This window comes from Acinonyx jubatus, chromosome E2 (genome assembly GCF_027475565.1).
Source record: "Acinonyx jubatus isolate Ajub_Pintada_27869175 chromosome E2, VMU_Ajub_asm_v1.0, whole genome shotgun sequence".
NCBI lineage: Eukaryota > Metazoa > Chordata > Mammalia > Carnivora > Felidae > Acinonyx > Acinonyx jubatus.
In genome coordinates this window covers 481,380-496,150 of record NC_069396.1, presented here as the reverse complement: position 1 = coordinate 496,150, position 14,771 = coordinate 481,380, and the positions used below count along the sequence as shown (strand labels likewise).

At 56.2% G+C, this 14,771-nt stretch overlaps 2 protein-coding genes across 4 annotated transcripts in view; one reads left to right on the top strand and one right to left on the bottom strand.

The window, feature by feature from the left end:
• Nucleotides 1-14,771, top strand: part of ZNF276 (zinc finger protein 276) — a 20,240-nt gene extending 5,469 nt beyond the window's left edge. For both annotated transcript variants that reach the window (XM_027076464.2, XM_053210278.1), the window contains 8 exons: nt 13-459; nt 1,686-1,764; nt 3,003-3,086; nt 6,310-6,420; nt 6,506-6,581; nt 6,848-6,965; nt 9,069-9,168; nt 9,249-14,771. In XM_027076464.2, coding sequence (XP_026932265.1) covers nt 13-459; nt 1,686-1,764; nt 3,003-3,086; nt 6,310-6,420; nt 6,506-6,581; nt 6,848-6,965; nt 9,069-9,168; nt 9,249-9,495 — 1,262 coding nt within the window. In that variant the 3' untranslated portion in view covers nt 9,496-14,771. The remainder of the gene's footprint in view (nt 1-12; nt 460-1,685; nt 1,765-3,002; nt 3,087-6,309; nt 6,421-6,505; nt 6,582-6,847; nt 6,966-9,068; nt 9,169-9,248) is intronic.
• The window catches only part of FANCA (FA complementation group A), a 61,544-nt gene continuing 56,606 nt past the window's right edge, over nt 9,834-14,771 (bottom strand). The window contains exons 36-43 of one of the 2 annotated variants that reach the window (XM_027076453.2): nt 14,110-14,222; nt 13,072-13,210; nt 11,762-11,839; nt 11,372-11,474; nt 10,827-10,902; nt 10,424-10,580; nt 10,180-10,272; nt 9,834-9,972 (exon numbers count right to left, since the gene is read on the bottom strand). In XM_027076453.2, coding sequence (XP_026932254.1) covers nt 9,865-9,972; nt 10,180-10,272; nt 10,424-10,580; nt 10,827-10,902; nt 11,372-11,474; nt 11,762-11,839; nt 13,072-13,210; nt 14,110-14,222 — 867 coding nt within the window. In that variant the 3' untranslated portion in view covers nt 9,834-9,864. Of the gene's footprint in view, nt 10,273-10,423; nt 10,581-10,826; nt 10,903-11,371; nt 11,475-11,761; nt 11,840-13,071; nt 13,211-14,109; nt 14,223-14,771 lie in introns of both variants that reach the window. The other variant, XM_053210291.1, reaches the window with a different exon arrangement.

Genomic DNA, 14,771 nt, shown 5'->3' with positions numbered 1-14,771 from the left:
GCCTTTCCTCAGTGGACCTGATCACTTCGAGCCCCCAGGGCCTGCGCGACTTGGTGGCCTGGGTGCACGGACACGCAGCCAGCTGCGGGGCCCTGCCTAGCCTCCAGAGGACACTGTCCTCCGAGTACTGCGGTGTTATCCAAGCCGTGTGGGGCTGTGACCAAGGCCACGACTATACCATGGACGCCGACTCCAGCTGCGGGGCTCTTTTGCTGGACAGTGCGCTGGCAGTCAAATGGACATGGGACAAGGAGATGGCCCCGTGGCTCACCCAGCATCGGGGGTCCAACCCTACTGGGGCTGCCCCTCAGAGCTCCCAGGGCAGAGCGACCACAACTCCAGCCGAGACCGAGACCCTGCCCGGCGTGGACGCGGCCCCGCCTCCTTCAGATGTCAACCCTGTAGGGCCTGGCCTGTGCCCCCCACCTCAGCCAAGCTTTCCCCCAAGTGGGGCCCCAGGTAGGAGCTCCTCTGGGCTACTGGATCAGGATTCCTCGTCTGGAGGCAGGCAGACCCGCAGTGGGGGGCGGGTGTCTGTATTGTTATGGGCAGTGGTCACGGTGTTGTTTGCGGAGGCTCCGGGGGAAGTGATGAGGAGCCGACCTGAGCGACAGGGGGAGGGCCCGGGGACCCTCTTCCAGCAGTTTTTGTAAAGGCGTGCTCATCTGCTGTCTGGTCTTCCTCTCTAAGCCTGTTCGGGGCCAGGGGACCAAAGGAGGGAGAAGAAGGGGGTCCTTGTTGTAGGACGTGGGGAAAGACGGCAGCTGGGACCTCTGAGGCTCTTTCGGGCCAGCTGCGGGTCATTCCCTGGGTCTCCGCCGGCGTCCTGGTGACATCCCGGTGGGACTTGCATAGATGGGCTCCTCTGCCAAGTGGCCAAGAGGGAACACAGGGCCATTGTGTGGGACCCGGTCCCACGGTGCTGTGGTATGGGGGCAGCTGCTCACGGACTTTGCGTTCAGGTGGCAGAGTTGGCTCCCCCTCCCGCTTCCCTCAGCCTCTGTTTGTGCAGTCGCCTACGTGGAGCGCTGGGCTGCTCCTGTGGTCCAGCTCTTCGTGGCACTTTAAAACGCAGCTGCCCAGATGGTTGGGGGGCGGGGGCGGGGGGGAAGAGAGAGAGAGAGAGAGAGAGAGAGAGAGAGAGAGAGAGAGGAGAGAATCTTAAGCAGGCTGCACGCTCAGTGCTCAGCCCAACTCAGGGCTCCATCCCATGACCCTGGGATCGTGACGTGAGCCGAAATCAAGAGTCGGACTTTCAACTGACTGAGCCACCCAGGTGCCCCAGAACTGCTTGGCCTTTTAAACTGCGTGCATGCAGTACGATATTAATGATTTGATATTAATGTTTCTTTAATGTTTTGGAACACCCACAAAGTGTGAGTTGTCCCTGCCTGACACAGCTGGATCCGAACCTCTGGGAAGGGCTGGGCTTGCTGACGTGAACCGTTGGCTCGGGTTTCTGATGCCTGGTGCTGTCCGTGCCTGTGCTAGACATGGGGGTGGCCTGTTGGGCTGTGCAGGGACCTTATGGGGGGCGGGACTGGGAGGAGGGTGGGATTTAAGCCTGGAGGACCCCAGGCTCCCCACAGGGAAGGCTCTGTTGTCCAATGGGCACACGCCTCCTTGCTGGGGAGCACTGCCTGCACTGTGTGTTGGTAATGGGAGCCTTGTTCTTTGTTTCTCAGGGCGGTTGGGTGAGAAGCAGGTTCCGTCTTCAACCTCGGATGATCGGGTAAAAGACGAGTTCAGTGACCTTTCTGAGGGGTGAGAGAAGAGTGGGTTTAAATAGCCTAACATTCCTCCTTGGAAAATCAAACTCCGCCAACCTGTGTGCTCTCTGCCTGTGTCCGGGCCGGGGCCCTCTCCCTCTCTCAGTTGGAAGGAGAGGAATGGCCGAGGGTGCTTCCAGGCTTCTTGTTCCTGACAGGGGCCTCCTAGACCTGACGTATCCGGAAGGGGAGCCCGACCAGGGTGGTGTGGAAGTTAGAGCCCTATGGTTGCCCCTTCACTGCTGCTGCCTTGTCTTCTTCAAGGCCGTGGTTTCGTGCCAGCCAAAGATGTTACTAAAATGGGAAGTTGGTCTCTGGCCTTGTGTCATGACGGGATCGTGACTTGGGGCGGAGACTCTGTAAGGAGGACGAGCCACTGTTGGGGACTGTTCGCTGCTGGGACCGCCTCCTGCTTGTCAGCTGAGAACCACTCATGGTGGCTGCCACACACTGGCCGGCCTTCACCCCCTTTCCACACTGCCATGTAATCTGTGGCTGGAACGCAGGTGCACCCTTGTCCAAACAGGGAGAAGGACAGCATGATTTGTGGCACGACTCCCGTGGGGTGTCTGTCGATGGTGAACAAGATGCTGGAAGAACCCAAGTGGGTTTGCTAAAAACACCCCCGGCACCAGGAGTGGTCGCAGGCTGTCCTAGAGGCCACCGGCCAGCCTCGAGTCTCGTGCAGATGAGTGGTGGCCTGCGGGGGAAGGCTGTGCCCTGCCAGGCTTCGTTCCGTCTGCTGCCCTGCAGAGACTGTGCAGTTACTCACACTCGAGGGTAAAGGTCATGGATACGCAGATATTTTTCTGGCCTTTGTGACTTTGCAAGGTGGCCAGCTGACATCTGACCTGTCAGCTGGATAGGTGCTTCCAGTTAGGGGGAGTAAGTGCCTCATAATCTAAACGTCCACTTCTGGAGAAGCCCACCTCCTTGAGGTCTTCCTGTGCTGCCTGGGGCCCCAGAGAGAGACTCTACAAGTTCAGGGTCCTGGTGTGAAGGGAGTGTGGCTTCTGGGGGATTGTCGGCTTGCGGGACTTCAGTGACCCTGGCCTGCCTGCCCTTTCTGTTAGGAGATATGATCAGAGATTTGGGGATTTTAGGTTTCTTCAGACCTTTTCAGAAGAGCTAAAACACGGGGTATGGAGATTTGGTGGTGTTTGTAGACAGGAAGTGTCACTGGAGCTGTCACGCACCCCAGGCCTTTGCTGAAGGTGCTCTCTTCTTCCCTAGAGACATCCTGAGTGAAGACGAAAATGACAAGAAGCAAAGTACCCAGTCGTCAGATGAATCCTTTGAACCTTACCCAGAAAAGAAGTAAGGAGGACAGTCCTGCCGCGTGTCCTTGGGGTCTGGGAGGGGCATCACTGGGAGCCTAGAAACCTACGTCTGCCTGGTAGGGTCACTGGGCGGGAGTAGTGGGGGCAGGGGACGGAGGCTCATCCTTCCCGGCCTGCCCTCGCTCAGCACGTTTTCTGCTGCTCTTTGGCCTGACCCCCTTAGCCCGTTGAGTGTGGCTTCTGGGGGGTGGGGAGGCTTTCCTCGTTCAGTGCTAGGACCCGGTCTCAGTGGCACGTGACAGTGGCAGGAGGCCTGTGGCTGTGACTCAGCCTCATTCGGGGAGCTCCCGCCTTCCTCTCTGCCAGCCCTAACCCTCGGTCACACCACACTAGTGTCTCCCGTCGGCCACGGATTTCCTGCAGTAACCTCCAAGCAAGGCCCTCAGAGGCTCGGGCCCCAGCCCTGTAGTTCCTCTCAGATCTGCCTCTGGCACTGATTTCTGTGCCACCTCCTTGGAGAGTTGCTTCTGTGGCCTTGTCTTGACCTTCCCTTTTCCGAGATTTGGGTTTTCTCTCTGGTTGTAACATCCTGGTAGGGAAGGCTGATGTTTACGTGGGTCACTTTTCTCCCAACCTCATGCCCAGGAACACCCAGAACACCTGCGCATAATTGCTGCCCCACCTGAGCATTAGGAGCATTTCACAGTAGAATAAAAACACGAGAGTGCAACAGTATCACCCAGGAGGACGCAGCCCAGAAACAGAAGCCAGCCTGACTTTCCTTCTCCTTTGGGCTCTGACGTGGCTGTGGAAAGAGAAACCGAAGCCAGGCTCTGCAGGAGGTGGGGCCAGCTGGAGTGGGCTGACCACAGCTCGGAGCCAGCACACTCAGGCCCGATGGCCACGTTGTCCCTTAGGTACTACAGTGTGAGTCACAACTGGAAACCTGGGACAGGGCCTCTGAGCCTCCCTGGTGCACGGGACTTTGTTTCAGCAGACATACCTGTCTGGGTCCATAGCTGGGGCAGATAAGAAGGGACTTAGGATGTGTTAATTAGGGCCCCGCGGCTCCGGTGAGAAGTGAGAGTCAGGAGCCTGAGTGACCGAGGGGGAGGAAAGGGAGAGCAAAGAGCAGGGTCCTCCAGTGTCTCCAAGGACTTCAGCCCATACCCGTCAAGGATGCACTTGTGAACCCACGGGCTCTCTGAAGCCGCCTGCTCTCAACAGATGTGTGATCTAGCGTGGGAGAGAAATGGTGACTCCCTGGTCACAGTGTGGCTCTGACAGGGTGCCTGAGCCTCACAAAAGAGGGTGGAGGCCAATGAGGAGGGGACACACGGCAAAGCCTCAAAGAACGGTTGTTAGACAAGGAGAAGAGGAGAAGCCTGTAAGGTCATCAGAGAGTTTCTTTTTATTTATTTAAAAAATTCTTAACGTTTATTCATCTTTGAGAGAGAGAGAGACAGAGCATGAGCGGGAGAGGGGCAGAGAGAGAGGGGGACACAGAATCCCAAGCAGGCTCCAGGCTCCGAGCTGTTAGCACAGAGCCCGATGCGGGGCCTGAACCCACAAACCACAGGATCATGACCTGAGCCAGTCGGAGCACTTAGCTGAGCCATCCAGGTGCCCCTGTATTGCTTTGTCTTTGATGTCACGTTTAAGAAACTGTTGTCACATCAAAGGTAGCGTTTTCTTCTAAGAGTTTGAGCGTTTTAGCTCTTATGTGTAGGTCTTTGGTCCGTTAGGTCATGTACGTTAGAAAGGAAGGGCCCACCTGCATTCTTTGGCCTGTGGACATCCAGTTTGCCCAGCACCGTATGTTGAAGAGACTGTCCTTTCCCCATTGAGTGGTCTTGGCACCCTTGTCAAAAATCAGTTTGTTTTTCTTGTGATGATCTATACTTGGTCTCTCAGTTCTGTTCAGTTAGTCTTTATGTCTGTTTTTCCGTGCCAGAACCACACGGTTTTGATTACTGTACCTTTGTAATTTTAGAATTAGGGAGTTTGAGTCCTCCCGCTTTGTTTTTCAGAATTATTAAGCTATTCCGTATCCCTTAAAATTCCGTGTGAAACAGAATAGCTTTTTCTGTTTCTGCAAAAAACACCACTGGGTCTTGACAGGGATCAAATCTGTAGATTGCTTGGGAAGTAATGCCATCCTAACAATATTAAATCCTGCAGTCCATAAACGCGGGATGTTTTTGCACTTACTTAGGTCTTAATTTCTTTCAGCAGTGTGTTGCGGTTTTTAGCATACAGGTTTTCATCTTCTTGGTTAAGTTTGTCCCTAAGTACAGTATTTTCTTCTTTTTGAAGGTTGCAAATGAGTTATTTAAAAACTTTCCATTTTGTTCACCGTTAATGTGTAGAGGTAGAACTAGTTTTTGTGTTGATTTTGTACCCTGCCACTTTGCTGAACTTGTTTATTTTTGCGTGTGTGGATTCTTCAGGGTTTTCTGCATACAAGATCATATCGTTTGTGCATAGGGGTAATCTTCTAATAGCAGTGGTGAAAACGGGCACCTTTACTTGGTCCTGATCTGAGGGCAAGGCTTTGAATCTTCCACCGTTGAGGATGACATCAGCTCTACGCTTGCCATATAACGCCCTTCAAGTTCCCTGTTGTTCTCGACAGTTTTCCTTAAATGCCCGGATCGAACAAGTGGGAAGAAAAAGTGTGCATGTCTCTTTAAATCTTCACTAGACCCCACAGGGGATTAGTTGCTGGGCCTGAACTGGTCCCTCAGGGACCTGCCGGACTGACTGGGAGGTCCTCACTGCCCGCTCACAGCTCTGTCCCCAAGACCACACTGCTCCCTCTGAGCCCCCGCCTGGTTCCTGGAGCTGTGCGCCTCCCAGCGGGTTCCAGAGTGTTGGTTCTGATGTTTTTCTAGCCTAGTGGTCGTTTTGATGGGGGGACTGACCCCTAAAGCTTCTCCACTTCACTGTTTAGCATGACGTCTCCAAATAACGTTTGGTTCTGACGTTTCAGGAGTGAAGTTTGTCCTGAAAACCTCCTCCTGTAGCTAGCGTGGTCCCCGTCCCCACACCTCGCCTTCCCGAGGTGGCAGTACGGAGTCTGGGACTTTGCTGGGGGTTGTTCCCGCCCTGGCGCCCAGGGGTCGGTCCGAAGGCCACCAGTGAGCACGGAGATGCAAGCAGGTTGCCTTGGGAGCCTGGCAGGAGCCCCACCTCTCCTGTTTGAGGAGGGAGAAGCATCTCGGAGTTTGATGACGTCTCTTTTTCTTTTCCCCTCACAGGGTCTCTGGTAAAAAGAGCGAAAGCAAAGAAGCCAAGAAGGCTGAAGAACCAAAAACGCGCAAGAAACCAGGCCCCAAGCCGGGCTGGAAGAACAAGCTTCGCTGTGAGAGGTGAGGGCCTGGGGTGGGGGGTAAGGGGTCGGGGCGGGGAGGTCGCCTGTCGAGGCGGCAACTCCACGTGTGCCGTGCTCTGCAGGGAGGAGCTGCCCACCATCTACAAGTGCCCTTACCAGGGCTGCACGGCCGTGTACCGCGGGGCCGACGGCATGAAGGTGAGGAGGGGCGGCGCCCTGGGCGCGGGGCGGCCTTTGTAGCTGACCCGGAGGACCGGACGTCTGCGTGGAGCCCGGTGTAGACTTGTAGCCGAGAGCTCACGCGGGCCGGGGCCCAGGGGAGCCCTCCGCTCTTGGGAAAAGCACCCGCCTCTCGTCGCGTGAGGAGTGGTTGCCTCTCTTCCTCTGAGGGGGCTGCGCAGGACCCGTGGGAGGGGGTGACCGTCCCGGCCGGGGTGCTCAGGGCCCTGCTGTCGCCCCCGCAGAAGCACATAAAGGAGCACCACGAGGAGGTCCGGGAGAGGCCGTGCCCCCACCCCGGCTGTAACAAGGTGTTCATGATCGATCGTTACCTGCAGCGCCATGTGAAGCTGATCCACACAGGTACGGGCCCTGCTCTGGCACACGCTCACCTCCACCAGCCCGTGGGCCAGCCGCCCTTCCCAGAGGCCTGGGGCCGTGTCTGGCCGCCTCGTCGGTCAGGCAGAAGCGGCTGGAACCGGCAGTGAGGAAACCCCAGTGCCTTTTCTGCACGTGACCACCCCGCGCGTCCGTCACGGTTTGATTCCCCTCCAGTTTTAACGACGTGACCCCACCCCCAGGTCTTAGAAAATCCAGAGCTACACGTGTGCCGGATTCTGACCACTGCTGCTGCTCACAGAGCCGCTCTCCTGAGTTGGCAGCACCCCCTTTAAAAGACCGACGCCTGGGTCAGTCGGGCACCCAATCCTCGATTTCAGCTCGGGGCAATCCCTGTGTCGCGAAGCTTGCTTGGGCTTCTCTCCCCCTCTGCCTCTTCATGCTCTTGCTTGCTCTCAAAAATAAAAAAACAAGTCTATTAAGGAAGAAAAGGAAGATTGATGCACTGAATCTGTATTTAAAAAAATTTTTTTAACGTTTATTTTTGAGACAGAGAGAGACAGAGCATGAACAGGGGAGGGTCAGAGAGAGGGAGACAAAGAATCTGAAACAGGCTCCAGGCTCTGAGCTGTCAGCACAGAGCCTGACGTGGGGCTTGAACTCACTGCGAGATCATGACCTGAGCCGAAGTCGGCCGCTTAACCGACTGAGCCACCCAGGCGCCCCCTGAATCTGTATTTATCCCTAAACTGTAATTGTACACATAACTTAACGGTAGGGGCACCTGACCTGGGCGTTTCAGTTGGTTGAGTGTCTTGACTCCATTTCGGCTCAGGCCGTGACCTCATGGTTCATGGGATCGAGCCCTACATCAGACTCTGAGCTAACAGCATGAAGCCTGCTTGGGCTTCTCTCTCTCCCTCTCTCAAAATTAAAGAAAATTATTCTTAATGTGTATTTTTGAGAGAGGGCGAGTGAGCATGATCGGGGGAGGGTCAGAGAGAGAGACAGAATCTGAAGCAGGCTCCAGGCTCTGGGCTGTCAGCAGAGCCCAACGTGGGGCTCGAACCCACGAACCATGAGATCACGACCCGAGCCGAAGTTGGATGCTTAACCAACTGAGCCACCCAGGTGCCCCAGAACTTAAAAAAAACATTTACTGTAGGAAGTCATTCTGGTTTACTTTTTTCACTGAGCCCATTTTATGGTTGGGTCGTATTTGTTGGTTTCATAGTGAAACCATTTTCCTGTGTTTTTTGTTCTAAGCCTTGTTGGACATTCCCTTAAATTGGGTCTTCAGGCTGCTGGTCTCAGTCGAGACACCAGTGATCACAACCATTAGCAGTTTTCCTGAAACACCCGAGAGGAGAGCCTAAGCTGTAAAAGGGGGATTGTACCTAGCACAGGACAAGCCTGTGTGGGAAGCTGTGTCAGGTGCTTGTAGATGACTGAGCAGGTGGGATTGGAAATGGCAGCGAGGCAGAAGCTCGTGGCCACCACCCCAGGTGCGTGTCCAGGAGGAGAAGGGACTGTTCAGTTTTTGTCCAAGAGCCTAAGAAACTGATCTCCAAAGTAGACATCCTCTCCCCCACCAAGGGCCCAGTATGGTCTGTAGAGTTTGTAAGGTGGCAGTCGTCTGTGAAGCTTTATAGACTGGGCTTCCTCGAGGAACTTCTGCTCAGCGGATCTAGTTTCCCTTGAAGAAAACAGGCTTCAAATGGACCCATCTGATGAAGAGGAAGTCCCAGCAAGATGACATTTTCAAGCAATTTGGAGGGCTCTATTAAGAAACTCTGTATTAGAAATGTTTCTCATTGGGGCGCCTGGGTGGCCCAGTTGATTAGGCATCTGACAATCTCCGCTTGGGTCATGGTCTCATGGTTCAGGAGTTGGAGCCCCGTGTCGGGCTCTGTGCAGACACTGTATGGAGCCGGCTTGGGATTCTCTCTCCCGTCTCTCAGATTTGAAAAACTTTTTTTAATCTCTGAATAAAATTAGATATGCACAGGCCCCTTGCTTGGGCCTTGAGTGTAAGGAAAACACCACGTTGGGCCACCAGGCTCCCGGGGAGGGCTGGGCATTTTCGTGCCTGTGTTCATGCCATCTCTGGTCCTCTCTGGTCCCCAGAGGTGCGGAACTATATCTGTGATGAGTGTGGCCAGACCTTCAAGCAGCGGAAACACCTTCTCGTCCACCAGATGCGCCACTCAGGAGCCAAGCCTCTGCAGTAAGTGTGGGGATGGGCACACCTCCGCCTGGCCATGCTTCTGGCACCCACGCCCTTGCTCACCTGGCCCTGTCCCCCAGGTGTGAAGTCTGTGGGTTCCAGTGCCGGCAGCGGGCATCCTTGAAGTACCACATGACTAAACACAAGGCTGAGACCGAGCTGGATTTTGCCTGTGACCAGTGTGGCCGGCGGTTCGAGAAGGCCCACAACCTCAATGTGCACATGTCCATGGTCCACCCTCTGACGCAGACCCAGGACAAGGCCCTGCCCCTGGAGCCACCATGCGGGACTACGGAGGGCCAGGCTGTGAAGCCTGAGCCCACCTGAACTCAGGCGGGTAAATGGGGTTTAGACGGTTTCAATAGTTCATTTGAGACCTGATGGCACAGCTTCGCCCGCTGCCCTGGAGCCCCCATGCCGTGTCCCCTCACCTGTGTGTCAGGAGGGCACTGGACAGCAGTACAGTGAAGGGGGGCTCACCGTGCAACTCCCGTAGCCTTTCCAGCGTCCGCTCTGGGACCAGCATTTACCCACGATACTGACCTTGGGGCCAGATGGATTTTAAATCATTGATTCCTATTCCCCACTAAAGCAATCGAGGAGATTTGTAATCCACTTTCTAGTGCAAGAGCTCCGTGTTATGCTCGTAATAAATTATTTACAAAGGAGCCGGGCTGTGCGCCGCGCAGGGTCCAGTCAGAAGAGCCGGGGCTCCCGGTAGAGGTCAGCATCCGGCCCGGCCTGCTGTCTGCTCAGGAGGGCAGCCCTCACGTCCGGGTCACAGTCCGCACTGGTGGCCAGCAGCTGCAAGAAACCGACTGTGCTCAGCCGAGTGCAGCCCCCAGACACCCGGGGCCTGGGGACAGGGAAGCTGGCAACCACAGCCCAGCAGGTAAGTGGCCACAGTGCAAGTGCCGCACCCCCGGGTTGTCCTCTTAATGGAAGTGCTGTATCTACAGCACTCTCGTTTGCTCTTCGACACACACACCAGAGTGAGCGTCTGCGTGTTACCTCGGCCACGTTTGAGAAGCTCTCTTTTGGGCATCTAGGTATTGACCGCAGCAGAAAACGACGAGCTTCTGTTATCAAGCCGACAGGGTCACCCTGAAGAGAGGACAGGTAAAGCCACAGGTCAGGGGATCCCGTGATGAGTCAGGATGCCCCCATCTGCTCACCGTGCCAGTAGGGGCTGGGCTGTCACAGGCCTCAAGCCCCGGAGAGCTGGCTGCACGGGGCTGTGAGGCGTGTCACCTGCCTGTCCCCGGCGCTCCCGGCTCCTGCTGGCTACGGTGGAGAGTGCACTGGTTTCCCCGGCCACGAAGAGACGGATCAGCTTTAGGTACATGTCGACGGCAACGTGCAGGAAGGCATCCTCCCTGGTGAGGGCGTCTTCGTCAAAGTAGGAGAGAAGGCTGAAGATAAGGAGACACAAGTGACTCTAAGACCTCACAGAAGTGAGTGGCAATCAGCACGGCAGCTGCTCATCTGAGGAATGACGTCACAGGCATCTTTCCCGTCTGGAGGGAGACACGCCGTGGTACTGAGGATCTAGGGCTGGGGGAAGGGGAGGACCACCTCCTCTGACCACGCACGACCCTGCGGGCACGAACTCCTTCCCGGATTGCTCTGGCAGCAACCCGGGAAGTCGGTGCAGTTACCTGTAGAAGGCGAACGGCAGCAGTCTGACGTACTGGTCTGGGGCCAGGCGGAGGAGGACGTGGCCCAGGCCGCCACCTGCAACACCGAGAGGGGATGGCTTTAGTCAGCTCCGTGGGTGCCCGCCTACCCTAGGGTCGGCACGTTCACGGAACGTCAGGAGCCTGGCGACGAGGGGCGACGTCCTCATTCTGGAGAGCAGGGCTGGTGGCGGAGGCAGGCAGACCCCCTGTCCCCCACCTGAAGGCCTAGTGGCACCCTGGGACTCAGCACCCCCATGGGATTCTTTTGTCCTTTAAATGAGTTTATTCTGCATTTATCCCAAGATGTGGCTTATGTATTTGGCAAGAAGATACACTTTGGGAAATGAGTTAGTAAAGTCAGGCCCAAGGTCCCGTTCTTAATCATCTGAAAGTTATTTCTGAAGAAAGATTAAGAAGTGGGGATCGCAACCTGTCTCTCTGCTGGGTCACCTGTGTTCCCGGATGGCTAACTAGGACAGACGCAGGCCGTCGTCCCCTGCTATCAAGTCTCAGTGGCCTCTTACCTGTCTCTGTCAACTGAAAGAGCACCAGCCAGGATACCCTCCTCTTCTCCAAACACCCCAGAATCTCAGCACAAATGTCCAGAGCCTTCGGGGTGTCAACAGCCTGTGGCCCACAGAAGAGGGAGGCTGACTAGAAGGTCGTGAGTATCCGCACAGCCACACACGCTGGGGAGCCTTCGTGTGTCCTGTGAGCCTTAAATGGTGACTAGGGGGAACAGGCCAGGGACCCTCGTGCCTGAGTCCTGAAGTAAGACCTCAAAGGACAGGCCTAGGGGTTCTCGCTTTTGAGAAACCCTTCAAGACAGAGGTTCCGGGGCTGTCCTCCCAGACACCCTACTGAGGAGGTCTTGGGGGTGTCATGCAGGCCCGCGGTGGGAAAGGTCACCTTACCTGACGAGGTCTTCCGTGTGGGGTCAGATGTGATGAAAGCAGGCCCATTAAGGAAAAGAAAAACAGGAACACCAACAGCTGCAAACAAAACGGGTGCACTTACATTAAATTCCTGGGGCGCCTCATGGCTCGGCTCAGCTCAGGACCTCACGGTTCATGGGATCAAGCCCCGTGTGGGCTCCACGTGGACAGCTCAGAGCCTGCTTGGGATTCTCTCTCCCTCCCCCAAAATAAATATATAAACTTAAATAAAATTCCCTACATTGTATCCTCAAAAAGTAATTCTAAGTAAGGACATTGTTCTTTTTTTCCTCTAAGTGGATCTTATGAAGAAAAATTTTAAAGAGACAATTCGAGAATAAATTTTTACCGACTGGGTCATTTTATATGAGCCTTTAAACACGGCTTGCACAAGTGAGAGCAGTGAAACACCAGGCTGTTGCTGTCCCTGAGCTGCAGGGAACTACGCCAGCCCAGCCTCACTCCTTAGCTTCTTGTGGAGAAGTTTATAAAATCCCTAGAGAAAAACCCACACGTCCCACCCTGACCAGAGGCAGGGGCCCACCTGCCACAACCCGCTGGAACACACCCTGGCTGGGTGGGGTCTGTCTGGACACTGTCCCCTCAGCTCACAGAGGCCTGGGAGACTTGGAGCCACTAAAATCACTTTCAATAAAATAAACTTAGAAGAAAGTCCCTTGTGGGTTTTTCCACATTAAATTATAGTTACCAAAAACCTCAGGCAGGTGTGTACGTCCAGAGCCTGGACAGGTTGACTTTTAGGTTTATTTAGAAACAGAGCGTGCAGGCGGGGGAGTGTCAGAGAGAGGGAGAGAGAATCCCAAGCAGGCTCCACGCTGTCAGCACAGGGCCCGATGGAGGCGGGGCTTGAGCTCAGGAACCCTGAGATCATGGCCTGAGCTGAAATCAAGAGTCAGACGCTTAAGCGACTGAACATCCCCCCCCACCCCCACCCTGGCCGGGTGCTCCGACTTTCCAGTTTACCAGTGCTTTAGCTGGGGAGACCCTGGAGGGACCCCGGCTGTGCAAACAGGAGCGCAGAAGGCCCCGCGGGGCAGCGGCTTGTGGAGAGGACACGAGTAAGATCAAAAGGGAACTTGATGGTCAAGTATCACTAAACCTGTCAACCTGGTAAACTTCACTTCCTCATCAAGTCAGGACGACCCCGCCCTTCCTGTCTCTCCTTGGAAAAGCCCAGTTCAGGTGAACCATGAGAAACGCAGCTGGTCAGAGCACGGGTCAGAAGCAAGCTTGCCAGAAAAGACAAGTGAGAGAATTTCGTATCTTGCCTCCTCTCCTTGGCAGCCCAGCCTCTCCAGCTGGCTCTTGACGCTGTCTTTCCCGGCTCGCTGGATTTCAAAGTACAGTGCGGCAGCAGAGAGCCAGGCCGGGCCAGGCGCAGGGGATGCCGTGTCAGGGAGGAGGCAGCTAGGAGATAGGGACGTGTGTCACCACAGAAGCCTCAAAACCCCGTCGTGGTCGAAAACCTCCAGTCCTCGGTCCCGTAACCGTCAGGACGCCAGCCCTGCCCACATTCACGTCGCGCAGGGAGGGGCTTCAGAGCCAGCAGAAACAAGGTCTGTGTCCCCAGCAACCCCCGGCAGAGCCCTATGCCTGTGTCAGGCTCGTCCCTGGCTTAGAGACGGGTTTCCCATCTCCTTAACGGGCTTCTGTGCTGTGGACATGGGGACGGGTGGGGCCCGGCCAGAGCACCTGGTCCCGACTAGCTGAGCTTTGCAAGAGGGTTGCGATGCACAGGCCTCTGACCTGGACCCCGCCACTCAGACCCTCGGGTTCTCTCCCAGAAAGGGTTTCCAGCAGGCTCAAAACCAGGCCAAAAATGAATGGGATATAATGCAGGAATTTGGCCTTCCTGGTCTTCTGGGACTTCAGGCACTCGTGACCCTGAGTGGTATGCGGGGCACCTCGGGGATAAAGGAGGCTGGGTGGGGTGAGCTCCTCCTGACTGCCTCCAGGAACACCGCTGTCCCCCAGTCCGGCGGGCACCGGAGACCGCCAGCTGGGCAGACCGGATCTGCCTCTCGAACACATCCCCGTGATGCCGACACTGTCAGTCCTGGGCCGACTGCAGGCGTAAGAGGAGAGGAGGGGCGTAGGTGGGCAGCAAAGCTGGGCAGGGGCCTGCTAACATCAGTCTTTCCCGAAACATTCTCGAGCTTCTCAGACAGGAACCTGCTAGGTCGCGTCTGTTTCTTCCCTTTCTTGGCAGACCTGTCCCTATGGCCTGTCAAGGCCAACGTGTCCATGGAGGTAACCCAGTGCGGGTCCCAAAGGACAGCCACGCTCCGTCCCCTCGTCCCTCTTACCTCCTGCCAAACCGCTGGGCCTCCCACAGTCTCTGCAGCTCCTGGGGCAGTGGGCCCTGGAGGCATCTCCTCCACCGACTACGGAGTTCGGGCTCCAGACGTGGCCACCACAACTTCCAGAGGAGAGAGATCACCAGTGAGCGGGTCCCGGGAGGCTCTACCCGGACACCTCCTCAGTCCCGCAGCCAAGATGCTGAACCCTCAGGTGACCACTGAAGACCGGAGCCCACCCGCCGGTGGGCACCGCTCAGCGCGGCGCACGTCCCGCCCACGCCTCCGGCCTTCGGGTGGTGCCCCGTGCACTTGGGTCCACGGCAGTGCCAGGAGGGGTTTCTCTTCCTCTGCAGATGACACGACGGAGCGGGTGTTTGACACACACCACGGCTCTTGCAGGGAACGCCACCCAAATGAGCCACAGACTAAGAAAAGTGGAGACCCTCGGGGGCGCAGCAGCTCGGCTCCTGTGGCTGCCAGAGCCTGGGCTCCAGCTGACGAAACCAGGGCAGCTGCCTGTTGTCAGGAATCTAAGAGCACAGGGCACCAGGGGGGGGCCTCTGGATTTCAGCTCGGGTTGTGATCTCCCGGTTCGCAGGATGGAGCCCCGCGGTGGGCTCTGTGCTGACAGCGTGGAGCCTGCCTGGGATTCTCTCTCTCAAAATAAA